The 27,247-nt window shown below is 53.6% G+C and overlaps 2 protein-coding genes across 9 annotated transcripts; one reads left to right on the top strand and one right to left on the bottom strand.

The window, feature by feature from the left end:
• Nucleotides 1-1,228: 1,228 nt before the first annotated feature.
• TMT1B (thiol methyltransferase 1B) lies at nt 1,229-4,898 on the top strand. The gene is made up of 2 exons (XM_086400772.1): nt 1,229-2,139; nt 3,456-4,898. Exons 1-2 carry the CDS (start codon nt 1,642-1,644, stop codon nt 3,690-3,692), a joined length of 735 nt encoding a protein of 244 aa, XP_086256898.1. The 5' UTR covers nt 1,229-1,641; the 3' UTR covers nt 3,693-4,898.
• On the bottom strand, nt 4,183-27,247 carry ITGA7 (integrin subunit alpha 7). 8 transcript variants are annotated; one of them, XM_086400767.1, is made up of 27 exons: nt 26,844-27,247; nt 22,213-22,340; nt 22,033-22,112; nt 20,716-20,971; nt 20,082-20,213; nt 19,738-19,857; nt 18,698-18,905; nt 18,404-18,597; nt 17,942-18,030; nt 17,693-17,820; nt 17,465-17,560; nt 17,263-17,324; nt 16,967-17,136; nt 16,411-16,560; nt 15,481-15,596; nt 14,206-14,398; nt 13,259-13,339; nt 13,073-13,152; nt 12,859-12,933; nt 12,597-12,699; nt 10,218-10,394; nt 9,896-10,027; nt 7,410-7,523; nt 7,108-7,206; nt 6,884-7,009; nt 5,792-5,904; nt 4,183-4,896 (listed from the first exon to the last, which is right to left on the bottom strand). In XM_086400767.1, the coding sequence occupies exons 1-27, from the start codon at nt 27,047-27,049 to the stop codon at nt 4,836-4,838; spliced, it is 3,489 nt and encodes a 1,162-aa protein (XP_086256893.1). In that variant the 5' UTR covers nt 27,050-27,247; the 3' UTR covers nt 4,183-4,835. The 8 variants fall into 8 exon arrangements, 6 of the variants coding, with proteins under 6 accessions (XP_086256893.1, XP_086256892.1, XP_086256896.1 ...); XM_086400766.1 differs by lacking the exon at nt 5,792-5,904; XM_086400770.1 differs by lacking the exon at nt 19,738-19,857.

The following is a 27,247-nucleotide window of genomic DNA, read 5'->3' as shown; positions in this document are numbered from 1 at the left end:
AACACTGTATGACTTCACTTATGTGAGGTGCTTAGAGCAGTCACACAAAATCACAAAGGCAGAAAGTACAGTGGTGCTTGCCAGGGGCTAGGGCAAGGAGAGAATGGAAAGTTACTGTTTAATGGGTGCAGAGTTTCAGTTTTACAAGAAAAAAAGGGTTATGGGGAGGAATGTGGTGATGCCTACACAACAGTGTTAATAGATTTAACACCATTGAACTGTACACTTAAAATGGTGAAGATGGTAAGTTTTATGTTATGTGTATTTTACCACAACCAAAAAAAAAATTAAATGACATTGCCGAAACAAAAGAATATTTGTTGCTGCTGTTGTTCAGTTACCAACTCTTCAGTCCAACTCTCTATGACCCCATGGATTACAGCACGCCAGGCTTCCCTGTCCCTCACCATCTCCCAGAGTTTGCCCAAGTTCATGTCCAAGAATAATTACACATTTTAAATAAATGAATACATAGCCATTCCACATGCAGGTATTTACACATGGGAAATGCAAGCATATATCCACACAAAGACATGTATAAAATGTTCATAGCAGTTCTGTTCATAATAGACAAAAACTGGACACAACCCAAATGTTCATCAACAACTGAATGGATAAATAATTTGTGGTAAATCCATAAAATGTAATACCACTCAACTATTTTCCATAAAAGAGAATACCACAGATCAGTTTTGCTGATTATCAAAAGTTGTTGATTTTCTTTCTCTAAATGAAAACTTCCTTTGGCCACTGTGCATGGGGACTATACAAGAGAGAAATGACAATCATCTAAAATCTCACAAACAGCCTTTTCCAGGGCCAGTGATGGGGAGGATGAGTTTAAACAAGGTCCCTGGTTGGGGCAGGTGCTCTGTCAAAGTCCATTGCCTCTGCCCTGCTGGTCAAACCCACTGCCCGGTCCAGTGGGGGCGCTTAGGGGAAAGGTCTGGGGACAACTCCTGAGTCAAGCAGGGCTGAACTATTTCAGGAAACTGTCCTTTACACAGGGCTGCAGTTGGTGGAGCTGGGGCAGCCCCTGGGCCAGTGCCCAGCAGAGAAGTTTTGTGACCCCGACGCGCCCCCCTCCCAAAGTTAAGACACTTTCGTTTCTGTGCTTCTATCTGGGGCAGAGGCCTGTTACAGTTTACAAAGCCCTGGGGGTGTTCCAGGGGCACTCAACCAGAATCCCCAGCTTACATAAACTGAGCAGAACCTGAGGCCAGGACGTGCCTATGAGTCAGCTCTGCCTTGGCGTTTGGCCCCCCGAAGCTGTGATCTGAGATGGAACTCCCTTCCCCCTCCCTGCAGTCCTCTGAGATGACCACACACACCAACCTCTTCAACCCAGCAGAGCGTCCCAGAACTCAGGACACACCAGCACCACCTGTTTCTTCGCCCCCACTTCCCCCACTCTAATATGCCCCTATGTAATAAAATTTGTTAAAGAGCCTGTGGGACTTTGAGATTGCTGCTCTCTGGAGGAATTCAAACATCCACTCAACCCCAGCAGAGAGGAAACTGCCAATTAGGAAATGGAGCAAAGTCCTCTTGCAAGGTGAAAGGAGACAAGCACAGGTCAGTGGCAGCTAAGCAGAGACCGGCCAGTCTCCCCAGGGAAGCTCCACTCGGGGCCAGGCTGCCATGGACGCCCTGGTCCGACTCCTGCAGCTGCTGGTGTTTCTCCTGACCCTCCCCCTGCACCTCATGGCTCTACTGGGTTTCTGGGAGCCCCTGTGCAAGACCTATTTCCCCTACCTAATGGCTGTGCTGACGGTCAAGAACAACCGAGTGATGGAGAGCAAGAAACGGGAACTCTTCAGCCAGATAAACGGGCTGGCAGGTACCTCAGGGAAGGTGGCCCTGCTGGAGTTGGGCTGCGGCACCGGTGCCAACTTCTGCTTCTACCCAGCTGGCTGTAAGATTACCTGCCTGGACCCCAATCCTCACTTCGAGAAGTTCCTGACAAAGAGCATGGCCGAGAACAGGCATCTCGAGTATGAACGGTTTGTGGTGGCTTTCGGAGAGGACATGAGACAGCTGGCCGATGGCTCCATGGACGCAGTGGTCAGCACCTTGGTACTGTGCTCAGTGGAGAGTCCAAAGAGAGTCCTGCAGGAAGTTCGGAGAGTTCTGAGGCCGGTGAGCAGAAAGGGAAGGATCTGGGCATGGAGCAGCAATGTAGCATCAGCCACCCCAGTGTCCAGGGCACCCAGGATGGTGTATCGCATGTACTAGAGCATGAGTCACCCATCCCCAACTGCTTTTGATCAGGAGATATGATCAGGGCCTGGATGGAGCACGATAGGAAGCACACAGCAGAGCCACCGAACAAAGTGGGGGAAGATCAGTGAAGGACATCTAGGGACATGGTGTTTAAATTGAGACCTGAGGGATTAAGCAGGGGGTGAAGAGAGTGTGGGGAACAAAAGCGTGTTCTAGGTAAAGATGTTAGGAGACATGGAATCCATAACAGGACTTCCATGGTGGCTCAGATGGTAAAGAATCTACCGGCCTACCAGAAGATCTGAGGTCGATCTCTGGGTCAGGAAGATCCCCTGGAGAAGGGAATGGCTACCCACCCAGGTATTCTTGCCTGGAGAATTCCATAGACAGAGGAGCCTGGCAGGCTTCAGTCCATGAGGCCACAAAAAGTCGGACACGACTGAGCAACTAACACACAGAATCCGTAAGATTGGGAGCTGGACTTGGAGAGGAAGGAGTTTAGGATGGTTTCCAGGTTTCTGGCATAAACGACTAGTGGGGGGAGTGAAGGAGGGTAGAGGGAGGTGCCATCTGCAAGAAAGGAGAAACCTGTTCTGGACTTATGAGGTCTGAGGTGCTATGGAGACAGCCAGGCAAGAGACACAGAGGCAGCTGGATGTCTAGATCTATAGGTCAGCAAAAGATGTAGCCTGGAGATTTAGATTTGGAAGTCATCAGCTTGTAGCTGGTAAATTCCAAGCATAGGGGTGAGATCACCGAGGGAGGGTATAGTGAGAAGGAAAGAGCTGGAGAAGCTCTTGCTTAATAAGGAGCCCAAGTACAAGGTGTCCCTGGGATGCTGGCTGAGATGTCCGGAATGCAGGCATCTGGGTCTCTGGGAGGGCTCTGGGGGAGCATCTTTGTATCATCCAGTGAGGTCTGTGCCCCTGGTTCTCCACCTCCCCATCTGTCTGCCCACAGCTAAGCTGTCCTTCTGGTCATCATTTAAAGATCTCTCACCAGGCAACCCCCTGGGTCACCGGAGGCTTTTCACATTGGCTTCGAGTAGACTGGTAGGAGTCAGGGGATGCAGAGAAAGTAAAGAGCAGGATGCTCTCTGCTCCCTAAACTCGCAGACTGGCACCTCCCACTCCACCAGGAGGCTCTGATCGGGCTTGGTCAGCGGGATGGCATGAGGTCAGAGGAAGGTTGCAGAGTGGAGCAGGTAGGTGACGCGCTCTCTTCTCTCACAGGGAGGAGTGTTCTTTTTCTGGGAGCATATGGCGGAGCCGCGTGGAAGCTGGGCCTTCTTGTGGCAGCAAGTTTTAGAGCCCACCTGGAAGCACATTGGGGATGGCTGCCACCTCACCAGAGAGACCTGGAGAGATCTGGAGAATGCCCAGTTCTCTGAACTCCAAGTGGAACAACACCCCCCTCCCATCAAGTGGTTACCTGTAGGGCCCCACATCATGGGAAAGGCGGTGAAATAAGCCTTCCCCAAATCCTGCCTCTAGTCGGTCAGTCAGACGATCCCACCTACCCAAGTCTCCCTTCTCCTAAGAGGGATCCAGGAAGACAGAAACCATCCCTCGCCACCCCCATCTCTCCTTTCCCCATGTCTGCTGGGGGGACATCTAACTTCAACCCTTCTTCAGTGAAAAAGCTCTATTCCCATCCTTACCACAGGAAGAAGAGAGTTATACTCTGTCATCTCCTCAACTGCAAAGTCATGCACTGGGTCTCCCAATTTTTTCCCACCCACCCCTAGGACACCTCCCCATCCCTTTCCCATGTTCCCCCTCCCCTGCTTCTAAGACCACACCCAAGTGCCCCCTGGATGTGATCACAAAAGTCACCAAAGTCCCTGCCAGGCCCCTTCGCCCCCTCCCACCACCACCTGAGCTGTGGGGATGCAGACAGAACAGGCCTCTCTGGAGACCCTGGGCATGAGGAAGCAAGACTCAGCATAAAAGACAGAGGTTGTGTCCTCAAATATTTTTTAATAAATAGACAAAATCCACTATATTGATGCAGCAAACTAAGGTCAGAGGAGAGGGGAAGCTAGGGAGGGAAGAGCCCCTGAGTCAGCAATGTAACCTCCTCCCCACCCTCTGGGCTTAAGGCACTTTCGGGAGACAGGTCCTTGGGGTCCCATTATACAGACTGAGTGGGAAAGGGAGGGGCTAGGGTCCCTTCTCCCCACTTTTGAATCAGGACACCGCTGCCCTTCTCACCCTCCCCCACGACCCATCCCTGATTTACACCCTTTCATCTCACAGCATCATAAGGGGAAGTTTGGCAGGGGGGTGGTCCTCATGGGGGACAGAGATCTGTGCCCCAGAGGAAAGAGATCCTGCCAAATCTGGATGGGACACCAGTAACCCATTCTACCCTCGTCATCCCCAGGAGCCATATCTGGGGAAGGGGTGCAAGGGGCCTATGGGCCAGGCCAGGTGGAGAAGGCTAGGCTGTGCCTGGCACTGTGTGCCCATCAGAGCCCAGCTCTGGGTGCCCATCCCCAGCCAAGATAGGGTGGGCGTCTGGGCCCTCCCTCCGGGGGCTGCCCCAGTTGTTCCTCAGGATGGTACCCGTCTTCTCCTCCTTGAACTGCTGCCGGTCTTCCCGCGGGATCTTCACCGCATGGTACTGGGGTACGGTGGCTTCGGGGTACCGCGCTCGCTTGAAGAATCCCATCTGGAAGAACAGCAGGCCAGACATGAGGAGCCTGTGGGGCACAGCCCTGGAGCACAGGCCCGGCACAGCCCAGTTGCTGTCCCACCATCCCTGGGACAGAAAGAACCAACAGCAGCCTGTGCCAGAAGCAGCCCACACAGGTGCCAACCATCATGGCTGGGTTCCCCCGGTCCTCATGCACAGCAAGAGAAAGACCAGGAAGGGCCTGAGCTGCAGGACCGAGGACGTCTCCCTTGGCGCCTGAAAGAGGGGTTGAAGGTAGAACTTCAGGACCGCTGTCCCAAAGATTTCAACACCCCTAAGCTTTTTAAGAGATGCAACAGCATCCCTGAGAACACAAACAAGATCTAAGGGAAAATATGGCTTCCTAGACTCCTGCGAATTCCAGAATGATTCTTCTCAAGCCTCATACACACAATGCCTGCCTACTGGGCAGCATCTCCCTTAGGGTGGGCCCTCTCCTCTATGGCCCCTCCCTAAGTCATGAGCATGCTGGCCCTTACATACCAAGATGGAAGTGTGCCCCTTGCACACTCACACTCAAGACTTCCTAGGACTCCAACATGCTGGACTGCATGGCATCTCCTTGCACTTGTGTCTCTGCACTCTCATGCCCAAAAAAGGCATGCAGGGCACCTCCCAGCACTCCCCACATGCTCACACTCCAGGAGCCCACCCAACCCTTTCACATGCCTCAGGCTGGGTTATGCTCACCCTTATAACCTCACCCTAACAGTTACCTCCCACCCCAGTTCCTGGAACTCACACCACCCTCATGCAATCTCCTTTCTTCGCTTTGCATATTCCTGAATGCTGGGAACTCGACTTACACTCACATACGTACTCCCTGACACATACAAATCTGGACACACACATGCTCACACCCAACAATTACCCCACAGTCCCTGGACCCCCAGCTTCCACAGCTGAGGGCTGCACAGCCAGCCGGGCCCGGTGATAGTTGGTGGGAAAAGATGAGCTCTGGCTGCTCCGACGGAAGAAGCCACACTGGGATATAAGGGAGGAGGGGAGCAGAGGAGGTGGAGGATGGGAAGGCTAAGGAAGGATGGTGGCCCCTATCTCTGCTTTGTCCCCCTTCCATGGGAGTGAGAAGGAGAGATCTTGGATCCAGTTTCTCAAGGGCCTCAATCTCCCTGAAGAATGGCAAGGTTCCCAACAGTCTGGATACCCAGAGGCCTGATGATACACATTTGCCAGAGGCTGTGCCTGGTCTGTGACTGGTCCTGGGGAGGGAGGCAGCTCTCCGGAGGGCCCCCAGGGCATTTGTGGTTCCACATGGCTCAGATGTGGCATGTGGTTCAGGGGATGGCCGCTGATAATGGACGTGATTCTCAGTACTAACATATACATGTGTGTGCTCTTATGTGGAGCCCCGGATGCACACATGATTCTGGCTACACTCTGATCAAGAATGGTTCCATGTAAAGCCTGGTATGTGGCGGCTCAGAGTTCAGTCCTGGAGACAGTTCCCTGGAGGCAGTTCTCCACATTGGTTGGCTTTCTTGAGCCTGGCTTTCTTCCCAGCCTTAGCCACCATGCTCTAGTTAAATCAGACCACACTTCCCTGCCTTCATGACTTTCCCCTCCCATGGTCCTTTTGAAAGGCCCAGACCCACATTCCATTCCCCACATCCAGATCCTACTACCCCACCTTCTAAGGCCCTTCCAGGGCCACCTGCTCTCAAGCTTTCCCTCCCCTGAATTCCCACTGTGCTTTCTTGACTCAGTCCGCTACCTCGTCCTGGACAACAAGGCTCCCCTCCCTGGCTAGACTACAAAAGCCCTGAGAACAAGATCCACATCTGACTTATCCCCGAAACATCCAGGGCCTGATAGAGATGTTGGCACACGTGGGTAAGTGCTCAACACAGATTTGCTGAATAAATGGGACAGTGGGTACAAGAGCCACACCACAGCCTGACAGGAGAGCCCCGCCACCAGTGGCACCACCCTCCCCAAGCCTCACCTTCCACATGAGCAGCACCAGCAGCGCCAATACCAGCAGCCCGGCTAGTACAGCCAACAGGATGACCCACCAGGGGACTCCTTCTGCTGCCACAGCCGCGGGGTCCAGGTACACCATCACCGGGATCTGGGGAGGGAGGGGCGAAGGGCGCAAGGGCTGGAGCAACTGGAGAGACAAGTTCCCCTGGCCGCACCGCCCCATGAGCCTTGCGCCAGGCAGCTCACCACCGTGGAAGCATCTCTGAGCAGCAAGTTCTTGATGGAGGATTTCACAGTGATGTTGGCTCGAACAATCACTTCCAGAGACTTCACAGCTGAGTACTCCTAAGGGAGCAGGGAAGGAGAACCTCCTCCTAATGCCTCCACCTCCCCCCAGCTCCTGAAGCTGTAAATGGAATGGCGCCCAACACAGAGAGTGTTTCTGCCTGCCTTGGGTTGAGAGCATGCTGCCTTTGGACCAGAAGGAAGGAGAAGGACAAGTGGGTCCCAGAGGGGCTACTGGGGAAGAGAAGCTCAGCTGTGCTCACCTCCAGGAAGGTGCTGTTCCAGAGGCGGCCCCAGACGTGCAGCACAGCTGCGCGGTCAAAGCTGTAGAGAGGGCAGCTGAACACCACGCAGTTGGCCGTGCCCCGGGCGCAGTCCTGAGGACCAGAACAGGCAGGGCTCTGAGCTGCTTGGCCCCGCCCCACCAAGCTGCCCAGGGCCCAGCAACCCTCACAGATGTGGTCACCCAGACACAGTCTGCTCAGAGCCTCCCCTCCATCCCTCTAGGAGCCCCCCTTTACCCCAGCTCTTCAGCATCTCTCCTGTTTTCCTTTCCTGACTTTAAACTCTCCTCCTCCAAGAAGTCTTCCCAAACTAACCCTGTGGTCTAGAATAGCAGCCTACCCCAAATCTGGGCTATTTGGCTTTGAAAATGCATGGGGAGCAGGGAGGAGACCTCTTGACAGCAGCAGGCAGGCAGAGTAGCTTCCCCAGTAGATGCATATGTTACCTAATGATGATCTCATTTATTGAGCACCTACTATCTGCAAGGTACTTATCTCATTTAAATTCACAACTGTCCTGCAATGCGCAGATTATTATCATCCCCATTTTTCAAACTAGGAAATTAAAGTTTAAAGAATCCAGTGACCAGTCTCAGGTCACACAGCTAGCAAAGCTGGTGGAGCAGATACTTGAACCCAGGTCCAGAGTGGGCAAAGTTGCACTCCTCCGCAAAGCCCAAACTCACTGAAGGAAGATGTGGCTGCCCCAGGAGCTGCTAAGGGGACAGGGGACTGAGACACTGCTCCTTCCAGGTCTGACCTAAATCTATTTGGTCCAATCTCACCTAATGAACCATCTGCCTAAAAACTAATGTTCTATTCATCACACTTCCCATACAGAAGAATGGCTCTGAGAGTGTTTGAATTCTCTGCGTCATCCCGTATTTTGCCACTGTAGAATAATTCAAGAATCCTTTGTCAATTTGTCTAAAAGTCATTTTAAGTAAAAGAATCCATTTCAAAATGTTTTTAAGATTTTTTTTTTTGATGTGGACCACTTTTGAAGTCTTCGCTGAATTTGTTACAATATTGTTTCTGCTTTATATTTTGGTTTTTTGGCCAAGAGGCATGTGGGATCTTAGACCAGTGATTGAACCCGCACCTCCTTCATTGGAAGGCAAAGAACCCCTGGACTGCCAGGGAAGTCCCCCATTTCAAAGTATTTATCAAGAAGGGTGGCCTTGGGACTTCCCTGGTGGTCCAGTGGTTAAGACTCCATGCTTCCCATGCAGGGGACGTGAGTTCGATCCCTGGTTGGGAAACTAAGATCTCACATGCCACAGGGCACCAGAAAAAAGATAAAAGGTAGCCTTTCAGTAGAAATCAGGTACCTGGAGAAAGCAAGACTATCCATGTAACAAGGAAACAGCAATTACACGAGCTCATACTACCCCCTGGGGGCTTCTTTGGTGGCTCAGGAAATAAAGAATCCACTTGCAATGCAGGAGACTCGAGTTCGATCACTGGGTCTGGAAGATCCTTTGGAGAAGAGAATGGCAACCCACTCCAGTATTCTTGCCTGGAGAATCCCTTGGACAGAGGAGTCTGGCGGACTATCGTCCATGTGATCACAAAGAATCGGACATGACTGAACGACTAAGCACAATCATACTATCCTTGTGAAGCTTCCTGCCATGCTTTCAAGGGGGCCAGGGAAGCTAAGGGCCCCCAGGAAGGATGGACTGTGGCAGGGGAACTTTCACCCAGACAGATACCACCAGAGTTGCCCAAATGCTGCCCTCCCCCTGCAAAGGTCTCTTTTGCCTGTTTTTGCCTCTATTGCCCATCCTTCCGTATGTAGGAGTCACCTTTTTGCCACCAAGCCAAGCACCGCCCTGATCTGTCCCCCGCCCCCACCCCCAACTCTCACTGCCAGCGCCATCCTAGAACGGACAGCACAGAGCCTGCGCTAACCTGCTCAGTGAGTCCATTCGGGAACATAACTACGTGAAACAAGTACAAAAAGGGGAGGCCAAACTGCTTGAAAAGAAAAAACTTAATGAATCACATAAATATACTATCAAGTTAATTATTAGAACTTTTAAAAACCTTTTTGACATGGTGTTTTTAACATGGTGAAAACCATGTCAAATTTCCTTATGCAAACTGACTTTTTGTCCTAAAAGAATTCAAAAGAACTACAAAGAGACCTTAGAGGTGGCTAAAACCATCCCACCCCCTCTAAAATGTGACCTTCCATTTAGGCAGGGAGAATCATCTGCACAGGGAAACAGCTGTAGCTAAGTGCCCTGGTCTCTAGTGAACGGGTGTTGGGGAAGCTGGGGCGGCGGCTGCCCCCTAGGTGAGACGTGTCCAATCAACTTGCCCCAGGTGCCTGACCATCACACCTCGCCACAGGCCACCTCCACCCTGAAGCTCCACGCCCTCCCCTTTGCCCCCACCCTCTGTCATACCACCTCCCCTCGCCCACCATCCTGGCTGTACTGCGTTTGCCCTGTCCTCACCAGGGTGATGTTTTTCTTCTTCTCAGCAGAGGACACTGGCCACCAGGACGTGCTGGGCTCCGGCTGCTCTTGAGGTTCCTGCGACTCCGGAGGCCCCAGCTCCCGCCTCCTCCTGTCCCTGCTGTCCACATCCTGAGGCGGGGGAGGGAGCCCAGTGAGGGTCCCTCCAAACGCAGCAAGGAGAGATGGCACCTCTTCCCCAGCAGCTTCCTCCACAGGCCCCCAGCCCCACGGCAGCCCTTTCAAAGTCTGAACCCCACGCCCCCCACCTCCACACCCCCACTCTGCTTCAGCGGCCCCACCCACCTCGCCTGAGCCTCACCAGCTGGAGGATGTTGGGCCTGGGGGAACAGAGCCCCCTCTGCCCAGGCCCCTGCCCGCCTTCCAGCTCCACCCTCATGGGGTACAGCAACCACTTCCCATTGGCAATCTCATGGGGCCACATGATGTTGAGGAAGGCTGAGCCCAGGGTGTTGAGCGACTGGCCTTGGTTGGAAACCTGTGGGCACAAGAGAGTGTGAAGTAGTAGTGTTAGTTGCTCAGTCATGTCAGACTCTTTGCGACCCCATGGACTGCAGCCTGCCAGGCTCCTCAGTCCAAGGGATTCTCCAGGCAAGAATACTGGAGTGGATTGCTATTTCCTTCTCCAGAGGATCTTCCTGACCCAGGGATCAAACTCTGGTCTCCTGCATTGCAGGCAGATTCTTTACCATCTGAGCTACAGGGAAGTCCCTTGATACTGTAGAAAATGAGATACATTTTGTATCATTTTGTAATGACATAGCCTTACAATTTTCACACACCTCTAAGAATATCTAAGACTAAAATCCCACTATAAGCCAATTGGATTACCAAGTGAGGAAGAATATTCTTTGTTTACTGCTACATTGACTTCACTTCTTTGTGATTGTGAAGGCTGAAAGCGATACAGACGTGACTATTCAACCTTTCCCTGAAGGTTGGTAACCTGGGGGGCAAGGGCATCCAGAGCATGGTGTAACTTTACTTGATCTCTGTTTCCTACTGTGAACTGCAACCCACTGGCAGTTTACTATTTAGCTAGCGGAATCAATTTTACGGGTTGCAATCAGCATTTGAAAAAAAATTAATAGAATAAAATTTAAAAAACACCTGGTTATATCACATGCAGTAAGGAAGGACTGTTCTATAAAACTTTTATTTATGTTAGATATATACATGTTTGGGCTTCCTTGGTGGCTCAGATGGTAAAGAATCCACCTGCAATGCAGGAGACCTGGGTTCAATCCCTGGGTTGGGAAGATCCCCTGGAGGAGGGCAAGGCAACCCACTCCTATATTCTTGCCTGGAGAATCCCCATGGACAGAGGAGCCTGGAGGGCTACAGTCCATGGGGTCACAAAGAGTCGGACATAACTGAGCAACTGAACACATATACATGTTTACTAGAAAATGATATAAAATGTAGAATACTCTAAAGATGCTTGAAAATAGCTGCATTATAGACAATATATAGAAAAAATCGTGAATAAATCAATGAGGACACTCTCATATAGTGTGATTCTTTAATAACATGAGTTCATAGATCAGTAGAGACTTGAAATGCTCTTGAAGCGCTTAAACGTGAAGTCTCCTAGAAAACCCTGGATCACGGTTTTTATGTGAAAGTGCAAGTTGCTCAGTCATGTCCGACTCTTTGTGACTCCATGGACTATAGAGTCCATGGAATACTCTAGGCCAGAATCCTGGAGTGGGTAGCCTTTCCCTTCTCCAGGGGATCTTCCCAACCCAGGGATTGAACCCAGGTTTCCCTCATTGCAGGAGGATTCTTTACCAGCTGAGCCACTAAGGAAACCCAGTTTTTATATACTTTCCCCAAAAAATTTCCATACCCACAAACCCAAAATGTTTTATACATGATTTAGTGGATTCATAGACATGGTAAATTCAATCTAGAATTGTTTAGAACTCCTGCTTTAAATATTTTAAGCTCCTAAAATTTCCTTAGAAAGTAGCAGAATCTCTTTGTCCTTACAAGGGAGCAAAACTCTAGATCTAAAGATTCTGAATGTACTTATGTAAGTAAATGCAAATTTTTATTCTAATCTAATATTTTGCAAAATTCAAGACAGGTAAACAGAACAGTTCGAAGGACAGAATGACATAATCCTAATACACAGAACTTTGAATTCTAATGGACAGGCAAGGAGAGAATCATGGAGGATCCACTGGGAGCTGGTACTTTTTGACATCAACAGAATCAAAGGGTGGGTTCTAAATCCATGAGATGGAGGGGACAAGGCTGCATGGAAGGCTCAGGAAGCATAACTTCCACAAAGACTCAGGATCCTAGATCACACACCATTCCCTGCCCACCCCAAATCTGGGAAAACCTGGAGATGTCCCTAGGAGGTGTGGGGAGGCCCCAGGCAAGCAGGGGAGGGTTCTGAGAAGAGGCACTAGCCCTCCCCCAACGTCTCCATCCTCCAGCAGATGGCCCTGTGCTCTCACAGTGAGATGAGACATTCAGTCAGGAACGAGCAGTAAATGGTCACCTGAGGCTGCAACACAAATACCTGCCCGCAGCCAAGGCCCAGGAGCTAGGGGAGGCCTCAGGCTCGCTGGACCACCAGGCACCAGACGGGAGAAGAGCCACAGCCCCTGGAACAAGTCTCAGCATCTTTTCTGTGCCAAGAAGGGAGAGACCTCACCGGGACACTCACCGTGACCTCGTACTTGACCTTGCTGCCCACATCCCGCTCAGACCGCATTGCACTCTCGCCCCGTACCACACCGGAGAAGAAGAGCTGCTGGGGAATGGCCACCCTGGCGAGGAGGGGTCAAAACAGGGGCTGAGGAGGGGTCAAAACAGGGGCTGAGGAAGGCTGGGGTTTGATAGAGGGTCAGGAAGGTCAGGCCAGTGAGGCAGAGCCCAGGCCTGGGTCTGGAAGTGGCAGTGGAGGTGCGCACCCAGGCAGGGCTTACCCCGTGATGGACAGCGGCAGCTCAATGAAGACACGGGCACGGGCCAAGACTGGATGCAGCTCCTGCTCGCTGATGCTGGTGAGTGGTAGGGGCAGGTGTGGGCAGCGAGCCCAGGCACCACCCCAAGGGGTCACAAGCAGACAGCAGAGCCCCTACTAGGTGGACTGCTAGCCAACAGTCCCCGTCGTCACCCACCCTGGACCCCCAGCCTTACGTGGCCAACAGCAGCTCCACCTCCAGCTCTGTGGTTTCAATGGTGATCCCCGAGGTGCTAAGGATGAGGTAGAAGGTGACCTAGACCAAGAGTGGAGCAAGATGAGAGTCTGGAAGGGTGAGGGGCTTGAAGGGGGGCCACGGGTTAGAGAGCCACTTGGACAGGGATAAGGGCAGCTGTGGCAACCTGGGCGCCTCTCTTCATGGGGTTCCCCAGCTCACACTCGACATGGGAGGCATTCTCATCAGACAGGCACAGCGGCTTCTCCTGGAATGGAGAGAAAAGGAGAAGTCAGCCTGGGTTACCGAAGCCCCCAAGACCGCACTTCTGAGAAAGTAAATCCTTAGGTAGGTTGATAAGGAGTTTGGGGCCCTGGAGGAGGAGAAAGGGATCCGGGCCCTCAAGGAGGAGAAAGAGACAAACTTTTTTTCTAAATTGCTTTGTCTTAGTCACATAAGACTTAAACTCTGAGTTGTTATGACAACAATCTTTAAGACTAACTTTCATGAAAGTGAAAGTGAAGTCGCTCAGTCGTGTCTGACTCTTTGCGACCCTAAGGACGGTAGCCTACCAGGCTTCTCCATCCATGGGATTTTCCAGGCAAGAGTACCAGAGTGGGTCACCTTTTCCTTCTCCAGGGGATCTTCCTGACCCAGGGATCGAACCAAGGTCTCCCGCATTACAGGCAGATGCTTTACCCTCTGAGCCACCAGGGAAGCCCAGAGCTAATGATTACACAACAAAACAATGCATCTTGCTCAAGGGTCTGTTTTTCCTTAAGCTCTGTACCAGTGATTATATAACAACAATATATGTTGTCCGAGGACATTTTTCTCCTTTTTAACAAGAACCTTCTGACTAATCTTATTAATTTAAGACGTATGTTGTGGGAATGGGTCTGGTAAAAGCCTTGATTAGACTAGGGAGGGGGCCAATCTATCCCATGCCCCTTCTGATGTCTATGTCAGAAGATTTCTCTGTCCTTTCTCACTGTAATAAAACTTTTGCCACACAAAAGCTCTGAGTGATCAAGCCTGATCCCTGGTCCCGAAGCTAAATCTTCTTCAGAAATCACGAATCCGACACAATCGTTCACTGTAAGCTATCACTGCCACCCTGCCCCAGGTCCTCACCACAGGGTCCAGGCCCCGGACTCCGGAGTAGTGCAGAGCAGCAGGGAGGGTGACCAGGAGCTGGGCTTCATGAGCATCATCCCCATCAGCCTGGGGCTGGGCTGGATCCGAGGGTAGATTGGTGACCTTCAGCTCCAGGCCGATGACTGGCTGCCCACTCAGAGCAAACAAGGCTGTCGTCCCATCTGCATCCCTGCAGGATCAGATCCCAGTTGCTCTAAGACCTGAACACCTGCCCAGCCTCTCCCTCCTGCCCCCTCCCCCAATGCATGGGATTCGCCTCCACCCTCTGAACCTCTCCCTCCACCTGGGCCTCCCTAATCTCCACACACTCAAGAAAGAGTCAAGACTGGAGTCAGGGACTTCCCTCGTGGTCCAGTGGCTAAGACTCCAAGCTCCTAATGCAGGGGGCCTGAGTTTAATCCCTGGTCAGAGAACTAGATCCCACTTGCTGCAACTGAGATCCAGCAGAGCCAAATAAATAAAAATTTAGGGGGCTTCCCTGGTGGCTCAGTGGTAAGGAATCCACCCACCAATGCAGGAGACATGGGTTCAATCCCTGATCTGGGAAGATCCCACATGCTGCAAAGCACCTAAGCAGTGGGCCACAACTATTGAGCCTGTGCTCTAGAGCCCGGAAGCCTCAACTACTGAAGCCTGCATGCCCTAGAGCTCATGATCTGCAACAAGAGAAGCCACCATGATGAGAAACCTGCACACCACAACTAGAGAGCAGCCCCGGGCTCACCCCAACTAGAAACAGTCTGTGTGCAGCAATGACAACCCAGCACAGCCAAAAATAAATAGTAAAATTTAAAGAAAAAAAGCACTGAGTGGTTAGCACTTCAGTATATAAAATAAAAATTAAAATTTAAAAATACATTAAAAAAAAAGAAAGACTGGGAATCAGGGAACCACCCTTCTGGTCCCTGGTCTACCGCTTGCTGACCTTGGGCAGGTAACTAAACCTCTCTAGGCTTCCAAGTGGAACTGATAGTAATTCCTACCTCATGGGTTGTGAAGACTGAACAGTGAAGTGTATGTGAACTATATAATTTCAAAAATATGATGAAGGATTATTCTTCCCTGCCAGGTGAGCTGCTATGGGCCCGTCACCCTCCTCATCCTGCAAACTTCCGAGCTGTCTGCAGGCCCTCCCCACCTTCCACCCTCCCCTCTGCAGGTTCAGGCCCCTCCAAGCCCTCCCCAGGGGACTTCCTCTCATACTTTGAACTTTTGCCTTCCCACCCCACCTGCTCCCTCACTCCCCCTCACATGGGCAGAGGCTGAAACTCCGTGTCACTGACGCGGGCGCAGAACCGGGCTTGGACCAGCTGCAGATTGCTCTGGCAGATCTTGTCTTCACCACAGCCTTGCTTCAGGAAGTGGATCTGAGCGGAGATTTGAAGAGGGGGTCCTTCTCAGGGAATGAATGTGTCGCCAAGGCATGTGGCGGGGTAGGGGACCAGAGGAGTAAACAACCTGGACTCAACTTGCAGATCTGCTGCTTGCTAGAAACAGTCTGTGTGCAGCAATGACAACCCAGCACAGCCAAAAATAAATAGTAAAATTTAAAGAAAAAAAGCACCGAGTGGTTAGCACTTCAGTATATAAAATAAAAATAAAAATTTAAAAATACATTTAAAAAAAGGAAGACTGGGAGTCAGTCAGTGTGATATTGAGCTGGTCTCTTAACCACTCTGAGCTGTGTCCTCATCAGTAAAATGATGTGAATCACAGTAAAGTGACTACCAGGCCGTGGCAGAGGCCAGAAGGCTAGTCCACAGCAAGGACACATTTCCTCAGCCTTTCTTATGTGTAACCAAGTCCCAGACTTAGAACATAAAGAGAAGGGAAGAGCATCACTTTTGGACTGGCCATAAGAACCATGCACGGAGCTCCCCTGTCCTCCTCCAGCAGACCAGGTTAGAGATGACCTAAGGACCTTAGAGGCCACATTTGAACATGGCAGACCCCCAGCTCCATGGACATCTGAAAGACTGCCTGACCCCCCTGACTAGGAACACATGATCATCTAGGCCATTTTACATCTGGGGTCCACCTGTCACAGCATCTTGAGATATGAGGAACAACTAGGGTAACAAGGGAAAGAATTCTGCAGGCTATGAATGAGTGTCACTGGCAAGGGGCCATGATGTCTATTACTCCCATCTTTTCCTGGGCTCAATCAGAGCACATGCTCACCTCTGTCCTCTGGGTGCTGGGCTGGTGGGCATTGAGGATGGGGGCCACTGGGGGCAGCCCCTGACCAGGAGCCTGTCGTCGGAGCCGAGGGGTCTGGAGACCATAGGACAGGGTCACGACGATGGCCCGAAGCTTGTCTTTGACATTCTCCTGGGGAGGGAAAAGACAGAAGTGGATGCAAGAACCATCCCCCAGGCCCCAGCCCCACCCAAAGCCCCAGCCAGACCTAGGACAGATCCTGAAGCCTGGAAAGAGGCTCTGGGAGATGAAGGAGAGAGGTGGAGAACTAAGCTAGAGAAGGGAGAAGAGCCAGGACTCAGGGCTTTGAGGATCACACAAAAAGATGGACTTGCCATCACCACCTCCAGGGAGAAGAGAACTTGACAGGAGACGCAAGACGGCAGCAGGTAAGGGAGAGGTCAGCCCACAAGGGAACCCTCCCAAAAGTTGAGATTTTACACTGAGGTGTGAGTGAGTTAGGGAAGAAGCTGAGAGGAATCCAGAAAAAGATGATGCGATGACAATGACCCTCAGAGGCCAAGGGGTCAGCATCCACCTGAAGCTGGAGCATGGTGTCTCCGCAGACTCGGTCATGCTGGTGTTTCAGCCACACGGTGCCTGAGGACTGGTGCTTGGGGTCATCGGGGCCACGGCTCAGGAAGGTCACACGGGGCACCTGGCCCCGGAGCCTCCGGTCTGTGTCCCCATCTAACATGTAATCCAGGGCTGTGGCAGGTGGGAGAGGAGGAGCCAGTGAGCTGGGGTGGGGGCGGCTCCAATGGGCCCTTCTCTGCACCCTGGAGTGACCCACCCTGAAACCCAATGCGGTGGGCGTGGAGGAGCCTTACTCACCCACAGTAGGGCTATAGCTGCTGGGCGATGCAATATAGCTGAAACAGACCCTTAGGTCCATGCTGTGGGAGCAAATGTAAGGTTGATAGGCCAAGGCCTCTCCCCTACCCTGCCCACTCCTGCCCCAGCCCCAAACTGGGCAGACAGGGGAGAACTAGACCCTGGAGGCTCCCCTCCACCCTCCCATCGGATCCCGTCTCACCAGACCAAGTGGCCATTGGCACAGTTGGGCTGTTCTAGGTCGATGGCTCGTGGAAGAATAGAGACCTCGTGGGAGACATGGAGGACGGGCCTGGCCCTGGAGAACAGGGAGTCCAGAGCACAGGAGACATGAGAACGTCAGGCTAGGAAAGGAGGAAGGCCGAAGATCTCGCTCTGCAGAGGGGCTCTGGCCTCGGGAGGGTGAGGGCAATGGGGATGGAGGACTCACCTGAAAAGCACAGCAGTGTCGTCCAGGGAACCCACCAGCAGGTCCGGGTAGTGGTTCCCATCCACGTCCAGGCCGCCCGACAGGGAGTAGCCAAAGCTCTTTATGCCCACGGCCTCACCTTCCAGCACCTGTGGGACCATTACGTCAGCCCCCGACCCATCATCCCCAGCCTCTGCCTCCTCCACCCTCTGCTGCCAGGCCCCCTGGATCCACCCACACCCATTCCCTCACCCCAACCCCTCCCCTCACCTGAGAAGGCTTGGTGACAACCCCCAGACTGCTCCCATGGTAGATAAAGACCTTCCCGTCCCCATCGAAGGGAGCCCCCACAGCAAGGTCTGCAGGCATGGGAGAAAAGCAATCAGACCTGAGGGTGGGGGTGAGGAGGCGCGAGGTCCAGGCCCCAGCTGTCCTTCAGTCACTCAGCTCCAAACCCTGTTTTCTATTTTATTGAGAGGCTACTAAGTCCTGGACACCTTGCATGTGTCATCGTTAATCTCTCAACTACTTTCGACAGGTATCACTAGCTCAGAAAGGGTGTACTTGCCCAGGGCCACAAAGCTGGTAAATAGTAAAGCTCACACAGGAGCCCAGGTTGCTCCTCTCCCTGAGCCCTCAGGGAACCTTGCCCTTGACCTTAGAGGCCTTTCCCCACCTACCTCCCCACCCCCTCTCTCCTCGTCCCCCAGCCTTTCCCATTCCCAGTCACACCTGGGAAGCCATCTTGATTGAGATCCCCCAGGACTGCCAGGCTGATCCCAAACATGGAGTCAAGGGAGCCGCAGAGCCGGAGAGGGGCGACCCCGGCCCAGTGACCCCCCTCGTTCATGTACACATACACGGCACCCCCCAGTTCTTCTTGACGCTCGAAGAAGTAGGGGGCACCCACTACCAGGTCTGTCCAGCTATGGAGACAGGGAGGCAGGAGAAGGAGTCAAGAGGAGAGGCCAGAGGCCCCTCCCAGCCCCAGCCTCCCCCGGCTGCCCTCGCCTCCCTCACTCTGACCCATCATTGTTGAGATCAGCCACGGCCAGCGAGTAGCCAAAGCCGGAGGTCAGGCGCTCCCCGGACAGCGTCACTTCAGGCACCAGGCGACTGGCACTGTCTTTGCGTAGAATGACCACGGCACCCTTGTGGTTGGCACGGGGGGCCCCTGCCACAAAGCTCAGCTCCTCAGCTCGCACCAGTCCCTTCCCCGAGTCGATGGAGAAACCTGGATAGGGGAGACTCACCGGTGAGTTCTCCCCACCAGACTCCCAGCCAGAGTGGGTCTAAGTTCCCCCACCCCGCCCCACCACACAGGTGAGAGCCTAAAGGTGGAGGTGCCCCCCGGGGTATCTCTATCACAGCTGGACCACTCCTCTGCCCCTCCAGACACCCGGTGGTCCTCCCCATCCAGAGACTGGAGCTGGGCACGAGCCGTGGATGGGGTAGCCTTGGGGACTGGGAAGGAAGGAGGAAGGCAATGGCTGGGAGGCCCAGGCGGCTGGGCAGCAGCAGGAGCTGGGCCAGGGCAGCCCCCCATATGATTCCCTGAAACTGCTCTCCCCTCGGCATGCCCAGGAGCCCCCCATCCCTCCAATGCACGCCACTCCTGGCAGGGAGAGGAAGTCTCCACATGGACAGGAGGGGAGGAAACAAGGGGGAAATGGGGAAGAGCTGGAGTCAGCAAACATCCCCCAGGCCTGGTTTCCTCCCCTTCGGCAGAACAATGCAGATGAGACAAGAAGAGGAACTTACCAATACAGCTTGACCTTTCTCCACACATGCCCGCCATCCACCCCTCAGAGCTCCAGCCTCCTTCCTTCCCACTACAGCCTCAGCCCACCTGGATCTTCCTCCATGGAGACCCCTGTTTACAGCCCTCTAGGCTATCACCCCCGGGGCCTCTTCACCTTGGGCCTGGCCACCGGGCTCAGCTCTTCTCTGCAATTTGGTCCCAATGGGTGTTTCTCTGGGTAGGTGCTGGGGGGCAGGGCAGGAGAGGCAGGGAGGCCAGGCCAAGCCCCCAGGGCCCAGGGGTACATGGAGGGGAGCTTACAAACCTAAGTAGCTATTCAGGGCCAAGTCGCCGGCCAGTCCTGGGAGCCGGTCAGCAGGGTCCAAAGTTTTATACACCAGCTGGTCAGGGTCTGAGCTATCAATGTTGGTCACAAAGAGCAACCCTGCGGGGGCGGGGCGGGGAGACACCAGGGCAGGGACATCCAGAGGACGGGCCACAGAGTGCGGAGACAGAGGCAGACAGAACAGCAAGAAGGCAGAAGAGGGAGAGGGAGAAAGAGGACAAGAGAGACAGAGAGACAGAGACAGAAGGATGGGAGTGTGGAGGGGGGGACAAGAGAGAGGAGCAGAGGGTTAGAGTGGCTCCGGGCCGGGGAGGGGTCCCTACCAAAGTAGCTGTTGGCAGGGACCGGGATGAGGCGGGGGTCCTGCTCCTTCTCACCCCCCGCCTCGTAGGGCCCGTCGTCCAGGTGTGCCAGGTCCGCTGAGCCCTGCACACAGAGCTCCACCCTGGCCGTGCCTGCAAGGACAGACCCATTAGTGCCCAGGATGGGGCGTGAAGACCACCCACAGGCCTAGGTGCTCATTAGGCACCCAGGGAAGCCCCTCCTCTCCTCTCCAGCCCCATCTCCACCCTCTTCCCAGTCCAAGCTGCCTGGGGTCTCTCTCTACCCCTGGGCGTGGCATCACACTCACCACGTGTCAGCCCGGCCAGCGGCAGCGTGCGGAGATGGGAATGGGAGTGATGAGGTGTGGGCTGGTGTGTTGGAGCATGCAGGCCCCGGTTGGGCATGTGGGGGCTCATGCCAGCATGTTGCAGAACTCTCGGCCATGCGGAGGACAGGAGATGGATGGCCCCAGTCGTGTGCGTGCCGGCGAGACGCGGTGGGAGGCGTGGCGGGGCCCCGGGGCTCCGTGGTGGTGAACACGCAGGCATGCTTGGCCACATGCTGCCCCCAACCCCCTCTCTGAGGTACTGGGACATTTTGGTTCCCTTCTCCCCTCTCCGGGGAGTGACTCACCCTTCCAGTTATAGGTTCCTGGGGCCCCAAAGAGGAGATAGTGGCTGTCAGGGGAGAAGGCAGCCGCCGTGCCCTGCTGGCAGAAGCCGAACTGTTCGTGGCCCTGGGGGCGTCCCTCACAGAACTTCCACTCCCCACCATCCAGCTCATCTCGGATGGCCAGGTCCTGGCTGAGAACAAAGCAGCGGCCGATCACATCCCTCGTCTCCAGGATCTGGTCTACACGCTGCCGCGCCTCGTATCGGTGTGCACAGGTCTGTGGGAGGAAAGCAGATTTGGTCACTCCACCGTGAGGGCCAGGACCCTGCTTGAGCCACGCTGCCCATGTGCAGGAATTTGGCAGATGCTGCTTCGAGTGCATATACACACGCATGCATGCACGTGCACACACACACACACACCTCTGCCAGCGTCACTTGGGCGCCACCTCCCAGCCTAGCATTAGGCAGGTATATAGAATACATTACCCCCATCCCTGTCTTCTCTGCACCCACTTCTTTGCCCTGGCAGCAAGAAGTCCTTGCTCCACATTCTCCCCTGGCGCCCACAGCATGACTCGGTCACAGAACTCATGCCTCCTTGATCCCGCCAGATGGGACTGTCCACAGCATGCCCAGCTTGGTCCTGTTCCTGAACCTGAGAGCCACCGCCTCGTCTGAAAACAATTCCCTCCCTCTCCACTCTCCAAAGTATTGCTTATTCTGGAAATCCAGACTCAAATCACCCCCACCTGCAGTAGTCTTCACTCTCCGCCCCTCCCTTGAAATGGTATAGACTGGGGACCATGTCACTCACCTAGCCTTAACCATATTCTGCCCCAAAGGGACCTGTATTATCGTGTTTGTGCATGTCAGTGATGAGAATCTCTGTAACTATGCAGGAGGCTCTCTGAGGCATGGACCAGGCTTTTCCCTGTGTTTACATGTCTTCTCTCAGTTCAATGCCCGATACTTAAAAGGTTCTCAGTAAGTTTAACACATGGATGGGTGGATGAACTGTTAGATATTTTTAAATTTGTAAGGACGGAACCATGCCTCACACCTGTTTACATCTCTCAGAAGTTCTTGGAAGCAGACAATCATATCATACTGCCAACCTGAGTTCTGTAAGCACATCTGTGTGTATGCACACACCATACATACACACAAATACACCCTCAACACTCTTGCAAAGCATCACAAGAAGTGGTACCCATCACCATGATATTACTGTTACAGAGTCAAACTGTTTTTCCCTCTTTTTAAAAACAAAATTTCATGTCTTTTTCTATAAAAATGGTAAATATCAAAAGTCAAAAAAAAAAGATATGGTACTCACAACAATCTTGCCCCCAGGCCCCTGGCTCCGAACACTGACTCCCAACCACTGGTTCTCCTTACTCTCCTTCTGCACATCAGCTGGTGGCAGGACACTGGGAATTAGGGGAGGAAAGAGGAGGCCAAGTCCTCCCCTCCCCTCCTCACATGTCCCCCCATCCCAGCCCCACAGAGCCCTCACCTCCCTGGTCGATGTCCACTCTGTAGCAGTCAGTCTCTTCCAGGCTCAGGGGGCAAGCGAAGAGACCTCCAGTGCGATTTGCCTGCTGCCCTGGCAGGGCCAGAGCCTGAGGAGCGCCCACCAGCAGCCTGCATGATGGAGGAGGGGCAGGAACTAGTGGCCAGCGCCCTCCACCTCCCAGAGCCACCCAGGCCCAGCCCCGCAGTACCAGGCAAAGTGTTGAAGGACCAAGGCAAAGGGCCAAAAGTCAGCTTTCCCACGTCCAGTTATGGGCAAATTCATACACTTGGCCACGCAATCATCACATTACGTATGCGCATACTATCTGGGTGAGGGACCGCATAATAGTAGATACACACACACACATTGGCAACCCGAGCAGCCTGGCCCATGCTGCGGATTTGAAAGAACCGCCTGTTCCCAGCACCTGTTCCTGACCAAGCCTTCCTACCCCCCCACCCCCACTCCCTGGCCCCATCTCCGAGCTCTGCCCTCCTCCCCAACCCCAGTTCAGTTGAAACCTTCCCAGAAATGCCAAGAATGCTGGGAGCAAAAGTAACAGCACCATGAGGTGGCCCGGAGATCAGCTTCCGGGGCCAAGAGAGAGACTAGATGTGGGTCCCACTCCCTCACTCCCTATAGGGGATCCATCAAAACCCACCACTCAGCAACCCTGCCAGCCCAAGATTCTGTCAGTCACTTGAACTGGCATAGAGGTGGAGGCCAGTTTCTCATTCTGTCTCCAGTCCCAGCCCCGTTCGCCCCCTACATCCTGAATCCCCTTTCATCCTTCCTGCGGCTCCCCATGTCCACGATTTTCCCCATTCCTCCCCACCCTGCCCCTGCCCAGCCTTCTCTCCTACCTCCCCCTCAGACTCTTTCCCAGCTACAACGTTCTTGGCAGGACAATTTTCCATGATCACAGCCAAGGCTTCTTCCCCAGGGAGGACTGTGCTGGGAATGGAGGCTGCCTGGGTCCCCTGGGGGGCAGACCCTCAGGCCAGGAGTGAAGGAGAGGACGAGGCAAGGTGATGGGCACCCGGCTGGCTACAAGGATCCTCTCTTCACAGAAGGAGACTCAAAAGTGTCAGCAAGACGAACCTTGAGGCCTCTCTCCCCAACTTATTTTCTCCATTTCCCCCACTGGGGCATGGGGCGATATGGCAGACAGGCATCTGTGGGGCGCTGTGCCAGTTCTGATGGGCACAGAGCCACTCTCCCTTCCCACAACTCCTCCTCGTCTCCAAGCAGCTGTCATCCTGCGTCAGAGCCAATGTCACGAGAGGAGGATGGGGAGTAGAAGGGGAGACGGCATACACCGGGCGTATGTTAACAACTATTTATTGAGACTCTATCATCTGAAAGAGGAGGGCATGGCAACCCACTCCAGTATTCTTGCCTGGAGAATCCCATGTACAGAGGAGCCTAATGGGCTACAGTCCATGGGGTCGCAAGAGTCAGACACGAACAAAGTGACTTAGCACAGCACACACATTATCTGCCAAGCCCTGTGTCAGGCACTGGTGAGACAAGGAAGTAATATTTATTCATCACCTACTATGACTCAGGTCCTAGGCTAGATGCCAGGGATGTGAGGAACTAAGATTTATGACTCTACTAGGTGCCAGGTACCAGGCTAGGCATGTTACCTGCATTATCTCATTTAATCTTCATGACAGTCCTATGTAAGGGTTCTTTGCTGTCTTTCAGATGAGGAAACTCACTCAGAGACATTGGTAGCACAAAGGAATTCAAACCCACATCTGCTTAATTCCAATATCCCTACCTTTTCCACCTGATGACTATGACTGACCACCTTCAGAAAAGGAAGAGGGAGATGGGGAGAGGAAGATACTCCGAGCAGAAAAAGAAACTAGGTGGCCTGGCTAACCTCCAGACAAGTCTGTGGTGCCCCCACCTGTAAACACAGAGATGGTGAGCCTTTGGAGGACCCAGGCGGCTTCATTCATCTGCATTTGCCCCATAGGAGGCGTCAAGATGTGTTTGCTGGACCCACATGTCATGCAGATGCACAGAGACACACAGTGTCTCAGTTGGTCAGCGCAGAACTAAGTACCAAGAGAGGCTAACAGTCCATGTTCAATGCTCACATCTCGCCTGGAGGTCACAAGTAGGGAGTTGAAAGAGGGGGAGGGGTCCATACGGAGGAAAGAAGCTGAGTGCATAGCTATGCCCAGCCCCTCTCTTGATGGAGAACAGACCAGACCATCCTGCCTGGAACAAAATTTCCCACACACAGCCTCTACATTCCCTCCACCTCTGCCCCAGCCACACACTCTTTCTTGGCTTCATCCCACGATCCCCAGCCACCCCAGACCTCTGAACAAACAGTAGCCACAGTTGCAGCCACTGTAGAGAGAAAGGCAGCTAGGAGCAAGGGACTATCTGGGAGGCTGGCTAAGTGGAAGTGAAGGAGTAGCCCACTACCTCTGCACCTCTTAATTTCCCACTCACTCCAGGCTCTGACCCAAGTCCAGCCCTCTCTGACTCTCTCAATCTGGGTGGCCCTCTGGGGAGGGTGCTTGGCCTGGAAGGTTGGCTCAGCCCTGGGGGTGCTCCGGCCAAGCCTTTGGATCCAGGCTCACTGTAAGGCACTAAAGCTATGCTCCAGCTCTGTGGATCACCATATAAGAAAAAAGGTACCAACACTTTCATACCACCCACACTGGGCCTTGTGCTATGCTCAGAATTTTACATATGTTAACAAACCTCTCAATATCCACAATTACTCTATCTGGTGGCTTCCCAGATGGCATTGGTGATAAAGAATCCGTCTGCCAACGCAGGAGGTGCAAGAGACATGGGTTCGATGCCTGAGTCGGGAAGATCCCCTGGAGGAGGAAATGGCAACCCACTCCAGTATCCTTGCTTGGGAAATCTCATGGACAGTGAAGCTGGTGAGCTACAGTCCATGGGGCCGCAAAGAGTCGGACATAACTGAGCGACTGAGCACACACACACACAGTCTGTTTGGTAGTACCGTTGATGGTATTACAGTTGATGGAAACAGATGAGGCTGAAACCTCAGAAGGTTGAACTTCAAAGTCTCATCCCTGGGCCACACGGAAAGACATCCAAACTGGTGAGGTTTTTTTGATCAGAGAGTGGTGGGGACAACAACCTGCAACCCCAAAGCCAGGGACTTAGCCAGGGTATCCCACCCTTCACGTGCCACCAGACAGCAAAGCACCCCCTGCTGGAGCAAGAGCAGGGTGAGGGGGTGAGCAGGCCCTTCTGGGAATGCCCCCAGCTTGGCTCTGGGAGACAGAATCAGGGGCCACCTTCAGAGACAAGGGGGAAATGACAAGAGACCAAGCCATTAAAAATAACCTAGAATTTGTCTGGAAATAGCTCAGAGACTTCAGCATGTCCTAAAAAGGCCTCCAGTCCTGGAACTCTGGCAGATGGGGAGAGGGGGGGAGGAAGAGAGACAGAAATGAGGGAGGAAGAGGATAGTAGACTGAAGAAGAGATGAAGTCAATAGCTTTCCATTGCTCCCAAAGTGTAGGGGATCTCTGACCCTGCTCCCTGATGACAGAGATAATGGAAAAAGAAGATCAGAGCTAGCCTCTAGTCCCCGAGCCAGGGAAGAGAAATGAGCTCTTGTCCCTTCCCTCTGCCCCTAGGCCAATAGCAGAGGGGAGGAGATGGTCCCAGTGGACAGCACTGATCCCAGTAATGGACACTGACTGTGGCTTAGGCACTAGCCAAGGAGAGAAAAGTCCCCTGGCAGGAAGGGGTGGGACGCTTTCTCTTTCCTGCCTGTCTTTTTAAAATCGCACACAGAGATGGGGCCAATAGTACAGGAATCGTGACAGTCACAGTCCCCACACACGAGTCTGTCTTTCTCCCACGGGTCCTGAACTGATTAGAAAATAACCAGAATTGTCCTCTGCCCCTCACCCCTCCCTGTCTCCCCCTACTGATGAGATTCTTGGAGCTGGAAATTTCCTGAGGAGGAGGAAGGGGAACAGCCTGGCCAGCATCCCCTCTAGATCTCTCACTGCTGCTGCTGCTACAATTCTGGGGGGCTCTGATTTCTGCCACCCTCTATCTCCAAACTCCCTAGTGCAGAGTGCCAAACCCTCCCAGGTTCCCTCCCAGCCTCCCTGTAGTCTTGAGCCACAGAAGCTCAGGTCTCTCCTGGCCTCCCAGAGCCCTGCTGTTCTCATAACCCCCCATGGCAATGCCCTCGCAGGAAGTTATTTCTGGAATCTATCCTCTATCCCTCCCATGGTACCCTCAGTCTCTCTGTCCTCTCCTTCTTCACCTGTCCTAAGCAGAGGCAAATTGCTCCCTCTCTGAGGGAGTTCAGCCTCCTAAAGAAGGAGGGGAGCCACAGGCCCTGGGACTGGAACAATGAGCAAGTTGGGGTGAAAAGCGAAAGGGATAGCTCCCAGCCAAGACAAGACTCTTGCTCTCCAACTCATCCCCAAAGCGAGATCGCCTGGGTCTCAGATTCAAGGCAGACAAGGCTTCAGGCTGGGGCGTGGGATATCTGGGGGCAGCCTGAGTCTTGATAAGGTTGGAAGATTGAGAGATGGGGCGGAACAGCGGGATGGGCATCTGTGGCTCGGGCGCTGGGATTCTGGGCGGGTGCGGTGACTCACCAGCTCTGGGGTCGGGGCTGCAACTGCCGGTGCAGAGCCACCGAAAAGCCAAAGAGGCTCCCCGGCTCGCCCTCCTTGCGGAGGGCGCCCATCACGTCCAGATTGAAGGCGGCAGCCCCTGGGAAGAGCAGTCCGGCGAGCAGGGAGCCAAAAAGGTAACAAATCCCAGGGGTCCCCCAAGGATCGCGGCCCGGAGTTCCCGCCATGGGGCAACCCCCTGCTCGCGCTCCCGGCGAAGGCAAGGAAATACGCTGGCGCCCCGAATCTCAGATCTCCCGAGGAGGATCTCTGGTCTCCGAGTCTCGCTGGTCCTTCAGGGGGTCCTCCCAGTCTTCCACCTCGCTGCCCCTTTACCTCTCTCCCGCCGCCCCAGCACCGGCCAGGACGACTGCAGCGGCCGCAGC

The sequence above is a fragment of the Bos grunniens genome, chromosome 5, assembly GCF_055505025.1.
Source record: "Bos grunniens cultivar Pamir isolate PY7600 chromosome 5, Bosgru_T2T1.0, whole genome shotgun sequence".
Taxonomy (NCBI): Eukaryota; Metazoa; Chordata; class Mammalia; order Artiodactyla; family Bovidae; genus Bos; species Bos grunniens.
Note: the sequence above shows the minus strand (reverse complement) of the source record. Positions and strands in the feature narration are given on the sequence as shown.